Below are 23,527 nucleotides of genomic sequence, written 5' to 3'. Positions count from 1 at the left end.
CAGGAGAAAAGCCAGGCTGAGCTAAGTGACCATATTCACTGGTGTGTACATGAGCCATAGTAACTGCAGACTGGCTGGGCTTTGCCGCAGCATAGGCTAGCAGGGAGCAAATCTTGTTAGGCTAGACCACAGAACCACCTGGAAAGTGAAGATCTGGGACTGGGAATGGGCCTAATAAGAAAACTGTGGACACTGCTCTGATGGGCCATAGCTTCCATTGGTGAGCATGGGAACCAAAGCTGGGGTAGGCCTGGCTAGACAGGCAGAGATACCCACTAGAATCAGTGTGAGCTGGATAGTGGAGTTGATCAGGCAGAGCTAAGCTCTAAGACCCAGTGATGTGTGAAAGAACCAAGTGATGTGAAACAGATTGGACCAGTCTATTGAACGCACTGGCACGCACAGGGACACAGAGCTGAGACTGGACCTAGTGGGGGTTACCCCAGTTAGGCTGCAATTCTCGCTGGTGTGTGTGAAGGCCAAGAGTATGGTGGCCAGGGATGGGCTGGGTTTCAGCATCCATTGGGTGATGTAATATACGAGGATGGGGACAGAAGAAACTGGACAAGCGCAACCACCAGTGCATGTGTAGGCTAATGTGGGTGACAAACTGAGCCAGACCTCACACTGGCTAACACAGAGGAGTCAGATCTGAGGTCACCTTTGCTGAGGCCTCTTCAGAGAACTCCCAACTGGATCACTGAACTCAGAACTCCAACCACGGTGAAAATCACAGGATATGTGATCTGATATGTGTCAGAGCTGGGTCCACTTGGTTGCTGAAGCCTGTGCAGCAGACTGTATGCCCAGTTGCACATGGGAGACATGATAACCAGTTCATTGAGACCTGAAGAGGATGTCTATTTGTACCATGGAGGACACAACAAATTGGACAGCTCTCCTGGCCAAGTTTGACAGCGAGTATCTAGGAGAGTGGAGACTCTAAAGTAGAGTTATGTCAACCAACAGACCTTGGAAGGATTTCCTCAACCTTGGAGCAACAAAATTAACAGCATCTCAGAATAGCAAAACCATTTGAGCAGTGCCCCCGAAACATGCTACACAACGGTAACCATGGGATGACATCTGGAGACCATCCCCCATTGCAGGGTACTAATGCAGTTGGGCTCCTGGGATTAGACCTCGCCCCTTCTCTCTACACTTTCTTTAGATACACAAAGAAAAAGAAGATTGGAAACAGTTGTATCACCCACTTTCTCTCATTCCTTGAATAGCCTCACACTAATCAGTGGGCCACATGGGCTTATATCCTTCTTGATTGTGTAAACATCATCAAAAATTAAATAAATTTATTATTAGAAAGCAAAAGGAAAAAAAAAGAAACTGAGAAAAGTTTCCTTAATACTCAAGATGTTTCAGTTTCTAGAAGCAAACTACAGAATAAGAATCTTTTAGCTAATTTATGACTGGCCACAAGCCACCACTATGGCTGGTAGCCAGGAGAACAGGGGTTAGGATGGCAAGATGCCACAGAAGGTCAGGCACTCCATTGCTGAGGCTGCCTTTGGGTGTAGCTGCTCATCAGGAAACCGAAAACTTTTTGTCTAACAAGTTTCCCAAATGATTTCTTAGAACATGATATTTGCCAACCTACCTAACTGATCCTTCATCAACTCTGCCAATCAAAGCAATTGAGCAATCTCATCTATGTTAAACAGGAACAGAAAATTAAGTACTGTGCCCCAAGCCTCTGTGACTTTTACACAGGAGGTCTCACTCAACAAACATTTGGCACATGACATGAATGCTGTCCTCTCTGCAGGGCTATTTTTACTGGCTACCCCTAGTCTGACTGGAAAACCATTTTTCCTAGGAAATCTAATTATTATCATTATGTGATTTTGCAAGTACACTAAACACGCTAGTGTAGAATTCCAAGTCAGAACTAAAGGCACCAAATAACTGACTATACAATAAACTATACATTTCCAAAGATAACTAGGATTTTCAGGTAAGTGATGATATCATATTTGGATCACAATCCCAAACACTGAAATTGAAAGATCAAAGTCCCAAAATCCCAAAAACATAATTTTGGAAGAAATTATCTTGAGCTTTTTAAAATATACCTACTTACATTTTTTTAAAAGACATTAATGTGAGAAACATGAAAACTGACATTACAAACACAAGGCACTTGACATAATAAAATAGGCATTTTAGCATAGGTGCTTTTGCAATCATATGTTCAAGCATATTAACAACTGCATAACAGCTAAGCAGATGAACCAGAGGAATAAACTAATAGGTCAAAAAGTGAAACATATAAACACATAACACTATAGTTGGTAATGGGGCACATCCCACTTTACAGCTGTGGTTATCTGACAAATGGGCTAGATCTTTTAGTGTGACTAATCTAAAACCACAATGAGTCACCATTGTCTATGCAGTCATCCAAAGAGCTCTCAGCAAATTTTATCTTTTTCACAAACACAGATACACAGCAAGGGCAACTGCTACCTTATAGAAAAATTTTGACATTTTCACATACATGAAGGATGTTTATAGAAAATCAATTTTGTGCTGATGCACTTTGGCAGCATCACATTAGCAAAAAAAAGGCACAAAACAATGAGAACTCTGTATAAACAGTTCATACCTTTGGTGTTAAAAATGATATCAAGATCTAATATGTAGCATAGTAAACTGTTTTTTTTTTAATCTGACCAAAAATAAAAGATAATCAATATACAAAAAAGTGTAGCACAGTGATGGATTATAATTGCAGAGGGCAGTCCATCAGACTGGTCATCTTCTATGACCTAATGGTCAATATCCGTTCATGACCACTGACTATATCCTGGAGTCTCGCAACATAAACAATAGCTGTTTGTTCTCCCTCCCTCTCTTTTGTGGCATGGCTGTCCTCAGAGAATATGTTCATATTCATTTTACACACAGCTCTGCTTTTTTAAAATTTTCATTCACTATACCAATGAAGATTATGTATTAAATTTTCCTTTCTTCTGTGCCATGTTTGCACATTGTATCGAGGTACACAAGAATCCATTCTGTGCATAGCCACAAATTTGGCAGAAACAACACTAGTGATAAAATACAATAGCACTGCATAAGTATCTTCTTATCCCACCATGTACACAGCTATTTTTGAACTAACCAATAACTTCACCATCTTCTTTAGACAAACACAACTCTAATTCATTAAAAGCTCCTAGAATTTCACCAATTGGAAGGAATGCCAACAGAAATTAAGTATTTTTAAACTGATGCTTTCATCACTGCCGTACCATGAGACCAATTCACTCATCTAAATTTTCCACCAAATGCATGGGACTAAGTGGAAAAAAACTACTGATAATATCTAATTCCAAATCTGTTTTTATGGTTCAGAGATTCAATTGAAATCCATTTTCTTATGTAAAGTCCAACAAACTTTGAAATAAGCATTTATGAAGTACTTTGCTTTTCGAACTTATAAGTAAATGATTCTTAGCCAAAGGGGCACACATTGTATATAACTTGGTTTAAAAAAAAATACATACATATATATATATATATATATATATATAGTAACATTTGTCAAAGTGTCATCTATTAGCCAAATAAAATAATGAATTAGTTGTCCTAAGACAACTAAGATTTAGTGATAAATGTAAGAAGTCCATTTTATTCAACAGTCAAATCACTAAGCAAGAATAGTTCACCACCCAATGTGTTTTGTAACACTGGTGGATCAACAAACGTCTGGCTTGGAAGGTCACAAAGCCTGCTGAATTCCTTCTTTTCTGTGGAGACACCAAAATGATAAGTGGCTTTTTAAAAATTTTGCGGGGGGTGAGGGAGAGGAGGTTAGAGGGGTGCCCAGCATAATAGCCTATGGGTAAGTTCCTTGCCTTGCATGAGCCAGGATCCCACATGGGTACCAGTTCATGTCCCTGCTATTTTACTTCCCTGCCAGCTCCCTGCTTATAACCTGGGAAAGTAGTGGAGAGCAGCCCAAAGCCTTGGGATCCTGTATCCATTGCAGCCACTTGGGGAGTGAGATAGCAGATGGAAGATCCTTCTCTGTCTCTCCTTCTTTTTGTGAATCTTTCCAACAAAAATAAATAAAATTTTTAGTTATTTTTATTGGACAAGTAGATATTCAGAGAGGAGATACAAAGAGAAATATCCTCCATCTGAGGGTTTGCTCCCCACATCGCTACAATGGCCGGAGCTGAGCTGATCTGAGCTCAGAAGCCTGGTGCTTCTTCCACGTCACCCAGGCATGTTCAGGGTTCCAAGGCCCTGGACCATCCTCAACTGCTTTCCCATGCCATGAGCAGAGAGCTGGATGGGAAGTAGGACTGCCAGAATTAGATCTGGTGCCCATATGAGATCGCGGTACATTCAAGGCAAGGACTTTAACCACTAGTCTCCTGCACCAGGCCCCAAAACGTCAAGTTTAAAGGAAAAAGAAAAGCCTTATGACTCAAAGATTACATCCTAATTAAATAGGAGGCAATTCTGAATACATAGAAAAGGAAAAGTACTAGATCATGGGCTTCAATGTGCAAAAATTAGAAATTAAGCTGTCAAAAATAAAATAGTATCTAGTATATCAAGAAATTCTAACTACTGAAGAAAAAGCCTATGTCTTCTCTTTGTTTAAGGTACCAAGGTAAAGAATTTCTAGCACATTCAACACCAGATCTGAAAAACATGATTTATCACTATTGTCTAAATGTTCTTAAAATATTCAATATGTATAACAAGTTTCATACTTGAAAAAAACAAAAAGAATCTTTCACTCTTTTATATTAGATTTTATATTCTAACAAAACACAGCTTCATTTTCCAGTTCTTTATTGTAAGGTTTCAAAATAATCAATTTTATACTTTCTGACAATAATTACCTATAATGCCATTGTTCCTGGCCATTTTAATCCAAGCTTATCGCCTAAACCCCTGTTGCCGCTCACAGCTCAAAATGTTAAAAGCATGCTATTGTCAGAAAAGGTCGAGAAAAACTGGCTTAAGGGCATTACGTTCTGACTGATGCTTAAAATGTCAAAAAGAACACCTGTTGGCAGCACTAACACTTATTGTTTAATCAATTAAGGGAAAAAATAATAAGCAACAGCTGCCACCGCAGAACAACTTAATACATTCAAAAACTCTTGCTCATGAAAGGAGATTTTGTTCAAACTTTTTTTTAATATGGGTTTCTATTAGTGAGTTCATGAATAATCAAAACCCTTGAGCTTTGATCTATTTGAATTCTTTGCATCTCTTATCAATTTTTGTTTGTGTTTGTTTGTTTATAAACAAGTGACTCATCCATTAAGCAACCTGATCAGAGTAACCTCTTCAAATTTCAGTTGTACCTTTTGTAGAAATGGACTAGATCAGGTTTCTGAATCTCAGTGCTGATGACTGTCCTGTGAGGATGGTCAGGAGCAGCAACCTTAGTCTCTATCCACCAGGTGCCAAAGGCATTCCCCTACTATCCCTACCATCCCACCACACTGATTACCAGAGCTTTGCTGTAAGTTTTGAAATAAGAAAATGAGTCCAACTCTACATTTCACAACTGAAAGCAGGCATGTGTAGGCCCAGATTCACAGCAGCCAAAAAGCAAAATCAACCCAAGTGTCTACTGATAGCTAAGTAAACAAAAACATTAAACACACACAATAGCCTACTATTCGCTATTATTAAAAAGAAAGAAAATTGTTGCCACATGCTCCAACATAGATAAGTCTTGAAGACAACACAATGATGTAAGTGAGTCACCAAAGGGCAAATATCAGTACCATTTATATGAGGTGCCTAGAGCAAACAAATTCAAAGACAGAAAGGATGGTGGTTGCCAAGATCTGGTAAAGGCAGAATGGAGAGTTATTGCTTGATGGGTATTTTTTAGTTCTTCTTGTTCTGCAAAATTAAAAAGAATAATATTAATCTGGAAAACGACAGTGGTGATGTTTAAGTAAAGTTTACTTCTCAGTAAACTTTAAAACAGTAAAAGAGGCCAGCATCATAGGACAGCAGATTAAGCACAGATTACAACACGAGCATCCCATGTTGAAGTGCCAGTTTGAGTCCTGGATGATCTGCTTCTGATTCAGCTTCCTGCTGCTGTGACTGGCAAGGTATGAGAAGGTGGCCCAAGTAACTGAGCCCCTGCCACCGACTTGGGAGATCAGGAAGGACTTTCTGGCACTTGGCTTTAACCTGGCCCAGACCTGGCTATTGAGGTCATCCGGGGAGTGAGCCCACAAATGAAAGATTGGTCCCTGTCTCTCTCTCTCTCCCTCTTCCCCTGTCTCTTCCCATTTCAGCTGCTATGCCCAATAATCTTTAAAAAAAAATTAGCTAAAATGGAGGATAGGATGATGATTTGATTGACTAACCTGCTGCCTGCCAGCACTAGCTTCCCATTTGGATGCTGGTTCATGTCCTGGCTGCTCCACTCCCCATCCAACCATGGCCTGGGAAAGCATTAGAGGACAGCCACGTAGGAGACTAAGAAGAAGCTCCTGGCCCCTAGCTTCAGATCACAGCTCATCTCTAAGGCATGTATTTGGGAAGTAAACCAGTGATGGAAGATCTTTCTCTCTGTTCTTCCTTTTCTCTATAAAATCTTTCTTTCCAATAAAAATCAGGTTTTTCTAAATTGTTTAAAATAGGGCCCAGTGCGGTAGCCCAGTGGCTAAAGTCCTCTCCCTGAACACTCTGGGATCTCATATGGGTGCCAGATCTAATCCTGGGAGCCCACCTTTCCATCCAGCTCCCTGCTCATGGCCTGGGAAAGCAGTCAAGGATGGCCCAGGGCCTTGGAACCCTGTACATGCCTGGGAGACCAGAAAGAGCCTCCAGGTTCCTGGCTTCTGATGGGCACAGCTCCAGCCGTTGCAGCTACTTAGGGAATGAATCAATGGATGGAAGATCTTCCTCTGTCTCTCCTCCTCTCTGTATATCTGACTTTCCAATTAAAATAAAAATAAATCTTTTTTTTTAATGGTGAAAATAGTTAACTTTATATTACACGTCTTACCACAACTTTTAAGAGCACTGGGGCCAACATTTTGTCATAGAATCTCCCCCAGAATTGAGTCCCTGCTGTTCCACTTCCAATTCAGCTCCCTGCTAATGTGTGTGGAAAAGCAGCAGAGGATAGAATAAGAGTGTGGGTTAATTCACCCACATGAGAGACCCAGAAGAAGCTCCTGGCTCCTAGCTATGGATGGCCTGGTACAGGAACAACCATTTCGGCCACTTGGGGAATAAACCTGCAATAGAAGATGTGTGTGTGTGTGTGTCTCTCTCTCTCTCTCTCTCTCTCTCTTTTCCCCTTTCTCTCTCTGTAATTCTGCCTTTTAAATAAATAAAATGAATCTTTAAAGATAAACAAATAAGTAAAAGAGCACTGGAATAGGAAACAAGGCATATTCAAAATGTTTGTATCTATTCTATGTTATTTCTAGAAAACAAAGAAACCTAATACCAGAAGCAATTAAACAAAATTACTTAAATGTACTAATAATCTTTTCTAAAAATAAGTACAATAGAAGAAGAAGTTTATACCAACACATTAAGATTCATTTTCATTCTATATTTCTAAAACAGATATCTTAAAATCTATATCTGGAAACTCAGGCAACTTTTAAGTCAAAAGTCAATAGAATTTAACTAGGAGAATAAACCTTGTATTCCATTCTCCCAAGCAATCCTGTGTTCTAGCCGATTTCTTTCCAGTAATATAAATTTAACTGCCCAGAAACCAAACCTCTGCTCGGGACAGAGGTCCTGGCTCTCGGCTGCAGCCTAGCCCAAACCTGGCTACCACAGCCATTTAGAGAGCAAGCCAGCAATCGGAACATTTCTGTCCTTTTCTCATTCTCTTCTTCTCTTCCCTCTGTCTCTTTTTCAGTCCCTCTGCCTTATCTCTTCTAAAGATGTTAATTTTAAAATCCATGTGAGTATAAGAGATTATTGGTGAAAAGATTTTGCTTTCAGTCTCAAAATTTAAACTCACTATTCAGGAAAAGGAATTTCTTAAGATAAACTAAATGCCTATGGCAGTCCATGTTTGCAAGATAAGACAAAGTGTCATATTCACAGCATCTGTAAGCATAAAGGGAATCAGAGCATGAAGACCCTGCGTTTCTCCCTTTAAACCAGAAGCAAAAGCAGAATTACCTAAAGAGGTGCTCTGGAATACCCATGGGGATCCACTGGTTCTTTTGCTTCCCTTTACCAATAAGAACCCCGAGTTCTAAAGTCAGCTCACAAATATTGGCATCTTACAGAAGTAAATTCCCTTCCTCCACATGCCAGCCCAATTTTCCTTCCTGATTCCTGTGTATTAAAGTATCTGGTCCTATAATTTCTGTGATGTTTACATAGGAAAATAAGCAAGTGGCTATATTAGTTTTCCCAAGCTGCTATGACAGCCGCACTTGTGGTGTAAAGGAATGAATACAGTAATGGAAAAACACCAAGTCGCATGAAAAAAGCAGATGTGTGGGTGTGTAGGCAAACTCAGTAAGTCCTTTCCATTGTTACTTTCTCACCTACATTTCCTCCAATAGAGTAGCCAAGAACCCAAGCCCAACAAGAATATCACTACAGAGTAGTATCAATTAAAAACATACCTTAAACCTGACATACCACAGTCCTATCTGTATAAATCTCTCACACAGAAAATCACATCAGTGAGAATAGTTTGCATAACTTGTGGAAGCAGTTTGTCTATTTAAATGAAAGCATGTGTGGCATCCAACATAAAATCGCACACCCCCCTGCCCTACAGATCAACTACTTTATCTGCCTCTCCTAACTTCTGCCTCCCTAGGATTCTTCTGGTTCCAAACTGTTGCTTCAGTCAATACGTCACTCTATGTGAAGAATTTAGTGCTGTCATGTGGTACACAATCTGTTGAATAACTATTCTACATCTTCTAGTTAATTTTTAAGGTAATTAAAGTATGCTGTCAAAGGACACATTTAGGGATGCTAAACCCATGCTCACCATCAAGATCATCTAGGATACAAAATGGCACTCTGCTTCTTCCTTTTTTATAGTGTTCCCTTCTTTTAATATTTGGTAGTATTCAGCTTTACAATGTTACATAGTAGATAGCAATTCTTCAACTCTCATCTTCCAACAGAATATAAAATACTCCGAGGCAGTTCCAGAGTTCTGGTCCAAAGCCAAAAGGGATAGTTCTCATTTCAAAGTGAAGGCTGCCACCTACTGACTAACTGTTTCAGTAGCAACAGTTCTCCCCAGAAAGCAAATGAATCCCTCGTAAGAAGGGATTGCTCTGTCATTTAACACAACATATTCAATTATATCAACTTAACCTTCAGTATCGTAACTATGGATAATTTTAATCTTAAAAAAGATAATAAAAAAATGCTCTTAATTTCTGACCTATGTGTAAAAAACAGCAGAGAACTCCTTTCTTTTTTAAGGCACATGATATTTTTAGGTATGCAAGAAAACATTTTAATATATATTTCTCATTTATTTCTCCTTAGTTTCTTTATCAGTATTTATGATTACATAAGCTCAGCACTACTACAAAACATGGTGAGATCAATAATAAACACTGAAATAATTGTGAAGCACATTGTTGAGATGCGCTAGAGGTCCTCAAAAATGGCTGGGGGGTTGCATAATCTGAATGCTGAGCATGAATGTTGCATCAAAATGCACACCTTGTGGAAATGTGAGGTGGCAAGTATTATGTGACTACCATCAGTGTGACTGCCACTGAGGCTCCGGGGCACGGAGACTTATGGCACCTCAGGCTGGCTGTGCTGCCAGCTTTATGCTGCTGCTATTGTAAATGTGAAGCTGATATTACAAAAAAAAAAAAAAGGTAGAACCGTCAGCATAGCTTTCTAGCTTACACACTGGATAGGAAACAATTACTGGTATTAACACAATAGATTTTCCTGAACCACACTAGAGCCAGGTGACTTATAAAAAAAAACCACTAAGTCAGCCCCTACATTAAGAAAAATTGTTAGTTCCTTGATGTAGAAGCACCGGTATTAATTTCTGGTGGAAATGGTGACAACAGGCTGGAGCCAAGTGTTCACGTGACTTGGTGACTTGGTTCAACAAATAAAAAAAGCCACCTGTAAAGATGACAATGCCAGTGGAACCACACTACTTGAAGCTCTGTTTTGCATCCTAAACCAAACTAAGCTAAATGCCAAGCCTCTGTGTCTGTGCCTACAAGATGTCTACACAATTGGTGGTGACAGTATCCATTGCAGTCCAAGTGAAGACTGTTGTTCTGAATTCCAGTGTGGCATTTACCTTGTCACACTAAATAAAAATGTCACAACTGAAATTAAAAGTCCACTGAAATGCACCATGAAGTTCTGAGCAAAGCTCTCCCTTATAACAATGTAGATTTGTACATCAGGAATGTGTCTGTCAAAGCTATTTATCATGGCAATGTGACTGGGATCGGCAAAAACGGCACACCAGTAGAAGCAGCTGGCTTCACTGCTAAGGTAGTTACCCTAAGTACCCAAGCCACATCAGTCCTGGCTGTGACTCTGTACTGCACCATCACATGGCTCACATTGTTTGCAAGTTTGCTGAGCTGAAAGATTGATCATCTTCCTGTTAAAAAGCTGGAAGAAAGACCTAAATTCTTGAAAACTGTTAATGCTGCCATCATGAACATGGTTCCTAGCCAGCCCATGGGTGTTCAGATCTTCTCTGAATACTCCCTCTGGGTTATTTTGCTGCTTATAATAGAAAACAGACAATGCTGCAGGATTCATCAAGGCAATAGACAAGGAGGAACTACCCAGAAAGCTCAGAAGCCTAAAGAAGTATTATCCCTAACACCAGCCATTCCAGTCATAGTCAGTGACCACTAAAGTTTAATTGTAAATGACTGGTTAATAATTACTATATACAGTAAAACCTCCAGAATGAAGGGAGAATGTTTTGTGGAGAGTGTGTGTGTGTGTGTGTGTGTGTGTGAGAGAGAGAGAGAGAGTTTTAAGTTTTTGTTATGAAGGCATTTTTGGAGGATTTTATACCTTTTTTAATATTTTTTTTTCCTTTTGGGAAGGGTACAAACAATCCAAAGAGCCCCCTGAGACGAGGTTGGGCGCATTCGGGGTGGTATGGCCGTACACCAAAGAGCCACTGAGAATAATCTGGTGCATTTCCTTTCAGTATTTGTTCATAGTTGCAACAAATAATACCTGTTCACATTGTGCATAACTATTTTATAGCCTCTTTTTCCAAGTTAGCATCTTCTTTTTAATTTTATTTTTATGATACATAAAAAGTGTACATATTTACAGGGTAACATGTAGTATGTCAGAATACGCATACAGTATGTCCAAATCAGGGTAAACATATCACATTTATATGTTACTAGTTTTAAAAATTAGTCACTTTTAATGGAAATAACTTATTCAAAAATCTATCACAGCATTTTGAGAACCATTAAAACAAACTTCAATGAGGTGAAAAAAATCTACAAGTCTGTAAATGTCTCAATGAGTAGGAAAGATATTCATTTACCCAATAATCTCAATGCTAGACTGCTCTTAGAAACAGACAAGCAGGAGAGAGAACAGGAACACAACTTTGTAAATATGGAAAAGAGTAGCTGGTGTTATAGCACATCAGGTTAAGCTGTCACCTGCAATGCTAGCATCCAATATGCAAATCATCTCCCTGGTAATATTTCTGGGAAGGCAACAGAACACAGGTAACACATATTGCCCATATGGGAGACCCAAATGGACTTCTCAGCTCCATCTGGTTCTGGCCTAGCATAGCCTTGGCTCTTGTAGTCATACGAACAGATAGAAAATCTCTCTATAGATGGATAAATAGGTAGATAGATAGATAAATAGATACATAGATATATAGATATGCACACACATACATACACACATATATGCCTTTTAAATCAATCTTTTAAAAGTAAAGGAAAATAAATTTAAAAATGAAGACAAAAATCTGAAAGTCTCTGCTAAGTAAAACAGAAAAGGCTATAATTTCTTGGATTCAACTATAATATAATCTCAGTATCAATGGAAAAAGACACAATTTTTTTTAATCAAAAAGACCTGAAACTAAAACAAAAACATCAAAATCCATGAGCTATAGTTTCCACTGAACTTTGTTGGTAAGATGTGTCTTCTGTAGGCAACAAATAGATGGGGTTTTTTTTATCCACTCTACTAACTCATGACATTTGATGAGTCATTTATATTCAGTGTTAATATAAATAGGTGGTAATATGCTCCTGCCATTTTAGCAATAGGGTGTTCATTGATTTTTTTCTCATTAAATTCTTTACTGTCTCATAGATCATACAGTAGCATCATTTTCTTCAAGAAGGTTCTTCATTTTCTTTTTCATTTCTTCAGCGACACATTAGTCATTCCGTAGCATGTCATTTAACTTCATGGAGTTTTTAATTTCCTTTTTTTCTTCCTGATTTTGTTTTGTGGCTTTTCAGTTAAGGGAATGTACAGTAACTATGTAATGAAGACTATCATATTCAGTAGCATCTTATTTAACTTCATGGCATTGTAAATTTCCATTTTTCTTCCTGTTGATTTTGTTCTGTGGCTTTTCACTTAAGGGAATGTATAGTAACTGTGAAATGGAGACTATCATATCCAGATGTGAGGATACAATGCAGTATGCATCTCTACTTTCAAATCAAAGATAGACTCCCAATAAATCTGTTAAATATATCTTGACGGTAGGAATGCGGGACTCTCTGCCATTGTCCATGCCCACAATCATAGACTTATGACAGTTTATGAAGAACTACACTATTACAATAATATGGGAAAATTCAGTGTAGGGGATGGAATATGGGCAGGAGGCAAGGGAAATCCCAGGATCTATGGAACTGTATCATAAAATGATAACAAAAATAATAATAAAATTTTTTAAAACCAAGAAGCTCTTTACTCTTCTATCTGTGAGCAAGGTAGGCTATAGGCCACAGGCATGCTGAGGATTCTGAGTCAAACAAAACCAGTAAAAGCAATTGGTGGAAATCAATCACATACCAAACAAAGGACACACAACAACCAGGATCAAAGTAGTAAAAAAGTTATATGATGAGGGTTAACTCTCAATGTTAACTTGGCCAGACCAAAGTACTCTGTTCTTCGGTCACAGATAAAGTTGTTGCTATGAAAGTATCTTTTTAAATATGATTAACTTTTAATTCAGTAGACTTTGAGTAATGCTGAATACCTTTCACAATGTGCATGAGCCTTATCCAATCAATTTAAGGAATTCAAGACTGAACAAAGAACCTCGGCCTGAGTTTGCAGCTTGCCAGCCTATACTATAAACTTGCCAACATCCACAGTCTTAGAAGCCAATTCTTTAAAAAAAAAGTCTCCTCCCACTCCCTAACACCACCAAAAAAATACATACATACATACATACGTATCTACGTGTGTGTATACATATGTATAGATTTTTAATGGAGAAAAACAGGCAAAATCTTGAAGTGGAAGCAATAGAATTAAAATGGTTAGGCAGATAGTCATGAATGACCAAGAAGTAACCAAGTGCTTTTGGACAAGTAACATGATAAACAAATGAAAATAATTTTGGAATCCATAATATGTATAATATGAGATGGATCAGAAGATGAGAGAATTAAAACATCAATGGAGAAATCTAAGCCAAAGAAGTCTGTTGGTGACTGGGGAAAAGAAATAGATGTAAGAAGACTACAACAAATAATTTAGCAGGTGTATTTTATATTTTTAAGATCTTTAAGTAAAATTCCCAAGGGAATATGATTCATATAGACACTAACTCACCATATTTGTCTCGCAAGCCAACAGTACATCTAAAGACTCCACCAAAGGCAACATCTTCTCCAAATATTACTGTAAAACAATGGTTAAGTAACACAATTATTTAGCAATCCCTAGATAATATTAGCAATGAGAAATAAGTAACATAAATATTTACACTTTGAATCATAAAATAGAAATATATCATAGATCAAGATCAATATTTCTCAATTTTGACATAGTTGACTTCTCAGCTTAAATACATCTTTGCTTGTACAGACCTTTCCTGTGCAATGTAACAATATGACAGCACCACAGTTCATTGGATAACAGCTGACTCACATATAAAAACATACCACTATGACAGTGGTATGTCTTCCAGTCATTGTTAAAGCTATGGGGTATAGACAATAGCAGTTCAAGGGTACAAATTAATTGCAAGAGAGAACCACTGACCTGTAATCTCATTTTTTTTACCCATAGAGAAAATGAGTCTAAAAAATAGTAAACTGATTTGCCAAGTCAGAACCATGGCTCATATTCCCGGCTATGGGCTCATGATTTTTCCCTGGTTTTCCCCATAGAGTATATTGTAAGTCAGCCATCTGAAGAGCTGAAGGTCAAACATCCCAGGCCAAAGGAAGGGATCAGAAATGAAAAAGGGATACAGAGGGTCTAACACGGTAAAGAGGCAAGTATGGTGGGACAGTGTGAACAGAATGAAGAATGGTATGAGTGGAAGTTTAGAGGAGCTCTACAGCAAGAAGAGAAAATAAAACAAAGTATTTGGAGAGCTGGACTCCGATGCATGTAGTGGTTTTGCAGACCTCGAGAAAATGACTCACCAGTCTCTGTTGGAATTCAGTCGCCTGGCTCAAGCACACTCAGAGAGTATTCAAAACAAATCAAGATTAATCACTCCCTAGTCTAGCTCTCAATTCTCCCTAAAAAACAGTATCATTTTCACTTAACCTTAGAACTGCAGATTCTCAAGTGGAAGCCCATGACATAGTAAATATGACAGTTCTTCAAAAGTTCCTGGAAAATGCACATTATTGTTTTTTTTAAAAGATTTATTTTGATTATTTTTTATTGGAAAGGCAGATATACAGAGAGGAGAGACAGAGAGGAAGATCTTCCGTCTGATGATTCACTCCCCAGGCGACCGCAACGGCCGATGCTATGCCAATCCGAAGCCAGGAGCCTCTTCCGGGTCTCCCACGTGGGTGCAGGTTCCCAAAGCTTTGGGCCGTCCTCGACTGCTTTCCCAGGCCACAGGCAGGGAGCTGGAAGGAAAGTGGGGCTGCCGGGATAGAACCGGCGCCTATGTGGGATCCCGGGCATGCAAGGTGAGGACCTTAACCACTGCGCCACCACGCCGGGCCCAAATGCACATTATTGTTTAATTCCATTCCTCTATGAACTTTTGGAAGTGTGTGTATGTGTCGGCGGGGGGGGGGGAGTATATTCACACACAACTGGAAGTGTACAAATGTATATATATATATATATAGATACACACACATATTATTGAATATAGTTGGAATGTTTCTCTCAAATATTTCTAAGCTATAATTTCAATTTCATTCCCACTGAGTTTCTACTGCTAGGTACAAACTTAATTTAACTGTTGCACTTAGAGGTGGATCCCTTAGGAGTTAACTAGAATTAGATAAAGTCAGAAAGGTGGAACCCTCATGAGGGAATTCTGGTGACTTTATGAGAAGAGAGACCACAGAACATACAAGTTCTCCCTGTATTTCACCAAGTGACATCCTTGAGACACTACCAACAAGAATGCTGTCAGCAGAAGCAGGCCCACCACCTTGGATCAGAAACATAATGCTGAAATAAAACTTTCTTTTAAAAGTCTATCTGTCTCAGAAAGGGCAAGGATGGAAGGCAAAGAGAGAAAGGTCGGCTAATGGACACAATACACACAGAAATGGAACAAGCTCTAGTGTTCTATAGCACAGTGGAGTGGTTACTAAGGAGTCTCAGAAAGTTCACTGAAAATAAATTAAAATACAAACTTAGGGTGCCAATGTTGTGCCCCAATGAGTGAAACTGCTGCTCTTCTTTAGAACTAACTCCCCGGTAATGAAGCTGGGGAAAGAGCAAAAGATAGCCCAATTACATGGGCCCCTACCACCCACATAGGGCACCTGGCTGGCATTCTAGACTCCTGGTTTTGCCCTAGCCCAGCCCAGCCATTGCAGCCATTTGGGGAATAAATCAATGCATAAAAGATCTCTTTCTCTCTCTTCTCCTCCTCTCCTCTTTTCTCTCTCTCTCTCCTTCATTCCTTCTTTCTGTCTCTGCTTCTCTCTTTCAAATAAATAAAAGTAAATATTCAATATTAAAATTGTTTTCAAAATTCTCTTATAAATTTAGGGCTGATATTGCTGTATAATGGATCAAGTTATTCCCTGCAATGCCAACACCTCCTTTGGGCATTGGTTCAAATTCTTGCTGCTCTATTTCTGATCAAGCTCCCTGGTAATATGCCTGAAAAAGCATCACAAGATGGCCAAGTGCTTGGGTCCCTGAACCCATCATGTGAGAAACCCAGATGGAGTTCAAGGCTACTGGCTACGGCCTGGCCCAACCCTCGCTGTTGCAGCCATTAGAGAGTGAAACAAGCAGATGGAAAATCTTTCTCTCTCTTTCTCCCTTTTCCTCTTTCCCTATAACCCTGAAATTGAATTACAATATCCAAAGGAATGTATGGAATCAAATCTTCATTTTATAAACATATTTTTGAACTAACTGTATTTTCTGCTTTACAAAAAAATATGCTAGAAGAAAGGAATGTACAGTAGGTATTAATAAGAAAATGTTACAGATTGAACACTCCTTATCCAAAATGCTTGGGACCAGAAGTATTTTAAATTTCACGTACTTCTCAGTTTGGTAATATTTGCTTATACATAATGAGAAATCTTTGAAATTCATGTCTAAACATGAAACTCATTTATATTTCACATACACCTTACACAGGTAGCCTGAAAATAATTTCTTTCCATATTTTTAGCGCACCTTCATTTTGACTACAATTTGTTACACCAAGTTCAGTGTGAGATGCTCTACTATGTCAGCACTCAAAAGTTTAGAACTTTGGGATTTCAAAATTTCAGATTAGGGAAGTTCAACCTGTGATATAATATTAAGAACAAACTTGTGGTGGTAATTAGCATGCATTTACTGTGACCCTGAGAATCTAATAAAATAATAAATTTCTTTAAAAAAGTAAAAATAAAACCAGAAAAGACCATACTATACAAGAAACTTAATGATGCTAGAAATGTATGAAAACCTTTTAATAACAAGTATACTGAAATTTTATCAATATTTAAATACTATAATTTAATCTTAGTTATGTTTGATTACATTTTTATTTAGCCTTGATCATGACTTTCACATTTTTCATGGAGATTCAGTGTTAGTCACTGAACTCAAGACAAGTATTGCAAGTAAATCTTCAGTCTCAGAATTATAAAACCAGCATAGTTACAAATATTGTTTACCTGCAGTAGGATCTTTGGCCAACGAGTTATCCAACGCACTTGTTATAGACTGAAAAAGATTCATTTTCTGAGTTTGCCCTGTGAAAATTAAAAATATATCATTATATACATTGCAAACTATGTAAAAATAACCAGTTTATTAACAGGTTATTACAAGTTTTTAAAATAACATACAAATACAGGTATAAAAGAGAGTGTGCAAATTTATTATTTTAAATGATGCTAGTTCTGTGGAAGATACAAAAGCAATGCAGGGTCTCAGTGTTGTGTCAGAGCAGGTGCAGTCATTGTTTGTAACACTGATGTCCATATCAGAAAGCCGGTTTGAGTCCTATCTAGCATCCTACTAATGCACCTGGGAATGCAGCAGAAGACAACCCAAATACTGTCATCAATATCCATTTGGGAAACAACCAGGAGATGGGAGATCTCTCACCCTCCCTCCTGGCCCCATCTCTTGTCGTCACTATGCCTTTGAAATAAATACATCTTTGAAACAAAACCTCAAGAAAACTGCTGCTGATTGAACTTTTCATATACTGAATGATAAAAGAAATATGCTGTGATACACGTCTCTACTCCCAAATAAAAAGTGGATTCCGAATGAAACAGTTAAATACACCTTACAGTACACTAGAGATTCTACCTTTGTCTACACCTACAGTGCCCTGAGATATTTAAACAGCTGAAAACTAAACTTGTAACTAGTGGCACGATCAAGTAATCATCACAGCCAATGGTCATGGTTCAAAATACAATAAAGAAGACTAAAGACCCACTTTAGAAGTCAGAACTGTTCATTTTAAGAAATCACAATCCCATACTCAAATATGTCAGTTAGTACTTCCTATTACTGTTTAAGTACAATTTCTGTAAGAAATGATTATTTCCTTAGATGAACTTTGGGCAGCAATACATGGAACAATACACATAAAACACTGAGAGCAATGAGTATTTATTTTTTAAGATTTTCTTTATTTTTATTGGAAAGTCAGATTTACAGAGAAGGAAAGACAGAAAGATCTTTCATCCACTGGCTCACTCCACAAGTGGCCACAATGGATGGAGCTGAGCTGATGTGAAGCCAGAAGCCAGGAATTTCTTCTGGATCTCTCAAGTGTGCACAGGGTCCCAGGGCTTTGGGCCATCCTTGACTGCTTTCCCAGGCCACAAGCAGGGAGCTGGATAGTAAGTGGAGTAGCCAGAATATGCATCAGCACCCATTTGGGAGCCTGGGGCATGCAAGATGAGATTTTTAGCCCCTACGTTACCGCACTTAACTACATTGTTAAGATTCTGGACTCCATCCATGTCCTTCCTCTTAATATCAGGATTATTATGAATGAATAGTAATTTTGAGAAAGTTCCAAATGTGCAATTTAGACAGACTATGATGTTAGATCTTTAGGCTTACATTCTGCCCACAACTCAGTTATTCTATAACTCTAAGTCAATTCCTCCCTAAAAGCACTATTCACGGCCCAGAAAAGCTTCTGCCTGAGTCTTCCCACTCATATGCTCAGTCTTGACCCCGGTGTTTGTTCTGTCCATATAGTTCAGCTATGTGCTGAAGTTCAGCTCCATATACTTCAGATCCCTTATACCTGTTGCTTACCCTGACCAATGTTCATTTAACCATTACACTCCTCAGGAGTCCAGCAAGTTCCAAAAATTAAATTCTAGTCCTCGGAATGAGACACATCTATCATTACAGACTTCAACCATTTATGGTCATATTGATTATCTGTCCTTTTCTGAAGACCTTCATTAGCCCATCCTGGTTTCACAACAAATTCTGACCTATGACATCTTTAATGCTTCCATTATTCACCAATGCCCCAGCCTTCTGACATCCTGTTTGGTTTCAGATATTCCTCTAATCTCTTCAACAGTGCTGGATGCCTAGGATTGAGGTCTTGGCACGACCCAATCAGGTACACCCTGCTTCTCTCATTGCCCAGCTCAGAATTATAGTGATGATCACAGGAATTTGTTCAAGGAAGCATTGTTATGGCATATATCTTAAATTGACAATCATACCATAGGCCCACAATTATTTCATAATTTTTTCTCTCTTCAGGCTAAATCTATAGCATTTAATAGGCACTTTTTTCAGATCCTCTCCTTTCTATTTATAAAGTATATATTATAAGAAAAATCTAAATTAAGACATTAATGAGATACCACCTAACACCAGAAAGAATGGCTCACATACCAAAAGCAACCAACAACACTTGCTGGTGAGGATGTGGGGGAAAGGGAACCCTACTCTACTGTTGGTGGGGCTGCAGATTGGTACCTCTGTGGAAATCAGTACGGAGAACACTCAAACAACTGAAAATCTGCACACCATATGATCCAGCAATAGCACTTCTAGGAATATGTCCAAAACCTGTTACTCAAGAAATCAACATGCACCCCTATGTTTATAGCAGCACAATCAATAACTGCAAAAACTTGGAAGCAACTGAAATGCCTATCAACAGAAGACTGGATAAGAAAACTATGGTTCATTTACTCCATGGAATACTACTCAGCTATTAAAAAAAAAAATGAACTGCAGTTCTTCGTGGCCAAATGGACCCAATTGGAAACCATTATGCTAAGGGAAATGAGCCAATCCCAAAAGGTTAGATATCACATGTTTGCCTTAAGATGAAATGATGTCAATCCCAAAAAAGTACCTGTAAATTGTAATATTATTTCAACATCGAACAGCCTGTATCACATGCAATAAGATATTGTGATGTAACCAATGAACCAACAATCAATGTTTGTTAGACTGCTTATGATCTATATCAAAGAACTGAAAAACCTAACATGCTTTTAATACCCTATGTTATTCTGAAAAGGGTCGGGAGAGCAGAGAAATCTTATACCTTCATAGGGTGTGTGAGGAAGAAGTTAAGTATAAACTGTCAAGATTATAACAGGTCATTGTAAATTACAGACAGCAGACTCGAATCTGCATTAGACATTAACAAAAACTTTAAAAACATACAGTGGGATTCAAGAGCAATCCTGACAGCTTCTTAACAGGAGGAGGTCATATACACAGAAAAGGGGGGACCCGAGTAGAGCAGGAGGACAGAAAGAAGCTGGTACCCCAACCCTAAAGATTCACAGATCCTCACCTAGGACTATCAGTACAGACACCACGGACTATATCCCAACTGCCCAGGAGACCACGGAGAATTGGAATGCCTCATAGGCCAAGAACTCTGAGGTCATCCATTCCCTATCGGATCTCCCACACAGGATGGAAGAAGCCCAGATCCTTCCTCACAGGATCTAATGTCATCGGAACAACAGCCAGGATCCCTGAGTAGTCCTCAGAAAAAGAACAGTAAGCCTCCTTTGGGACCCAGGACAGGAGCTTTCTCAGGTCCTTACTTAGTTCCAACTTTGGATCCCCACCTTCTCTTGCAATGACCATCAGGGTTGCTCTGGAGCCCCTCTCCCTCCAAAAATTAGATCAGATAGACAGAGACCAATAAGGAAAGCTTAGAACAGACAGGAAACAGTTAGCTCGGACTCCCATATACCTTACTAGGTAGGACACAAAGATTATTTACTCTTCAGTAAGGTATTGAAAATTTCTCTGTACACCCCTCCTAAAACTGTTTTGCGCCTCAATTATTAACATATGCCTTGTTAGAATTATAAGCCTGTTTGAACTATCCTAAAATTTGCCAAGTTGAGTAAACAGCATGCTTCAATATTGTAAGGTGCTAAATATAAAAATGAAAATAGACATGAGACAGCTGAAACAGTACCCTATAACCATTTTAAGGTGTATAATAGCCGGTTGTACATAAACTAAAATTGAAATGGCAATGAAGCAGTTACAGGATGTGGTTAAGAACTTGCATTTTTCTAACACATTGGTCACTCAACACCATGTCAATTAACTCCATAATGTTGTACATTGCTGTGATATTATGTTGTGGTTTTTCACTGGAAGGGATGATATTCTGCCAGCTCTACTTTCAGACCTGCGATGGTCTCCCAAGGAAACTGTTGAATTTATCTGGACAACAAGAGGCTGGACTCTATGCTTGGTATTTGTTTGCAAAGAAAGAATCTTGACTGAATTTGTACTGTACTACTGCAACAATGTGGAGGAATCCTACATGGTGGGGGGGTGGGGATGTGGAGGGATTGGGGGAATCCCAGAGCCTATGTAACCGTGTCATAAAATGAAAAAAAGAAAAAGAAAAACAAAAAAGACACAGGGTACAAGTAGAAGCCCTAAAATTCTGGCTCAAGGAATGAGAAAGAAGACTGCATTCAGAGAAAGCCAAGAAAATAGCAAGGAGACAAGGGCACAAAGGCTAGATTTATACACACACACACACACACACACACACATTCTTCCATTTTTGTGAATGCATTAAATCTGTGTATTAGTTTGGGAAGAATTGAAAATTTTACATTTAGTCTTCTAACATGTGAACATGATACATTTCTCCATTTATTTATGTCTTTCATTTTTAAATTAGCAGTTTGTATATTTCAGCAATTAGAGCCAATATATGTTTCATTAGATTTATATCAAATGCTATCATTTTTGAACTATTTTAAGTGATATTATATTTTTAACTTATGGTTTCTAATCAGTTAATTCCAGTATATACAAATGCTACATGGTAAGTGAATCCTAGGTTTTGGGCATCCAGCACACCAAGTGACACCAGGTTCCACCTGCTGGCCTCCCGGCCATAAGCTCTAGGGTTTGGGGGTATGTAATTATTGCCTAGGGCCATCCATGGATAACACTAATATGTGTGTAGGTGAGGAATGAATCCTGTGTGACTCCCAGCAACAGGGTCACTGAACTTACAGGCAAGCATGGAGACTGAGATCTGGTGGTTTTGAGGAGAGAATCCATAAGATCTATTTGGATCAGACTGATTTACCAGCCCTCATAGGAGTTCTGAGATAGGTTGTTAGCGCAGAACATCACTGACTGCCACAGACCACTCCACACAAAAGCTATGGCTGGGGGCCTGTCTGGCAGGACTAGATCTCAGTAACTGACTGAGTGTTGGAACAGGGGATGGGTCACATTAGGCAGGGTCATGACACTAACTAACATGCAAGCAAACCAAGTCCTGGAGTAGATTCTGTGGGGAATGAATGAGACCAACCCTGTAGAAATACAAGTCCCACTGGTTAGCTTAAGAGTTGGGGTAATGGGCTGAGTTAGAAGTGACCATGTAACCTGCCAACACTCAGGGGTGCTGGGGCTAGAAACAGGCTGGCCAGGCCCAGGCTGCAGCACCCACACATGCATCCTAAAACAGGGTGTGAGGCGGGCTGGCCCACAACGTCCTCCAGCTCATACAAAGGCCAAAATGGAGTGACAGGCTATGCTGGGCAAGGCCCTAGCACCTGCTGGAGCATGTGAGATCTGGATCAGGGAGTGGGCCGAGTGGGGGAACCTGAGAAACTCCCCTGTTAGGGTCACAGCTCCCATTGGTGATCACAAGTTACAGGCCTGGGTGTTGAAGAGCCTAAGCAAGGTAACACTAACTGTTGGCTAATGTGTGGATTGGTTTTGGAGGGGGACCTGGCAGGGCCGAGCCAACCTTACTTCACCAACAACAGCAGAAACCAGGCTAGAGCACAGGTCAAGCTCAGCTAGGTTGTCACACCTACCAGGTTGCATGAGCCTGGAATGGGAGCAGAAGAAGCAGGGCTAGGTTCCAGTACCTGCCAGCAAGTGGTGGGACTTGGGTTAGGTTTGATCAGGCCAGGCTACAACATCCTAAAGCAAAGGTTATTACAGGTGAGGGACTAGGCCAAGCTGGGTCAGAGCAACCACTGCCATGTGCAAGAACTATAGCTGGGAACAGACCTGTTTGGGGAGCTAAGGCGATGCCCTAGCTGAGTTGTGGTTCCCATTGGTAAGCATGGGGCTGGAAGAGGAGTCGCATTCTGGTCTGGACATGGCTGCAGCATACCTTGGCACAAGTGTAGACTGGGGCTGAGTGTGCAGACTGAGCTAGACCCCAGCACCAACTGTTGCTCATGAGGATCATGATGGGTATAGGACAGGCTAGACTAGCTTTTTGCCCATGCTGAGCCATGTGTGAGCTCTGTCTGCATCTGGACCAGGCTAGATTGGACTGTCACACCCAATAATAATAACAGGAATGGGTTAAAGGTCAGTCAGGAAAAGCCACTGTTCCTGCTAGGTC

The 23,527-nt window shown here is 39.4% G+C and overlaps 1 protein-coding gene across 2 annotated transcripts in view; it reads right to left on the bottom strand.

Annotated features, from left to right (window-relative positions):
* BCKDHB (branched chain keto acid dehydrogenase E1 subunit beta) overlaps positions 1-23,527 on the bottom strand; it is a 219,629-nt gene that overhangs the window by 188,517 nt on the left and 7,585 nt on the right. For both annotated transcript variants that reach the window (XM_040983676.1, XM_040983677.1), the window contains exons 2-3: positions 17,325-17,402; positions 13,822-13,890 (exon numbers count right to left, since the gene is read on the bottom strand). In XM_040983676.1, the coding sequence (XP_040839610.1) occupies positions 13,822-13,890; positions 17,325-17,402 (147 nt within the window). The remainder of the gene's footprint in view (positions 1-13,821; positions 13,891-17,324; positions 17,403-23,527) is intronic.

The sequence above is a fragment of the Ochotona curzoniae genome, unplaced genomic scaffold, assembly GCF_017591425.1.
Source record: "Ochotona curzoniae isolate NIBS_2020 unplaced genomic scaffold, NIBS_Ocur_1.0 contig_3819, whole genome shotgun sequence".
NCBI classification, from domain to species: Eukaryota; Metazoa; Chordata; class Mammalia; order Lagomorpha; family Ochotonidae; genus Ochotona; species Ochotona curzoniae.
This window is presented reverse-complemented; position numbering and strand designations above follow the sequence as displayed.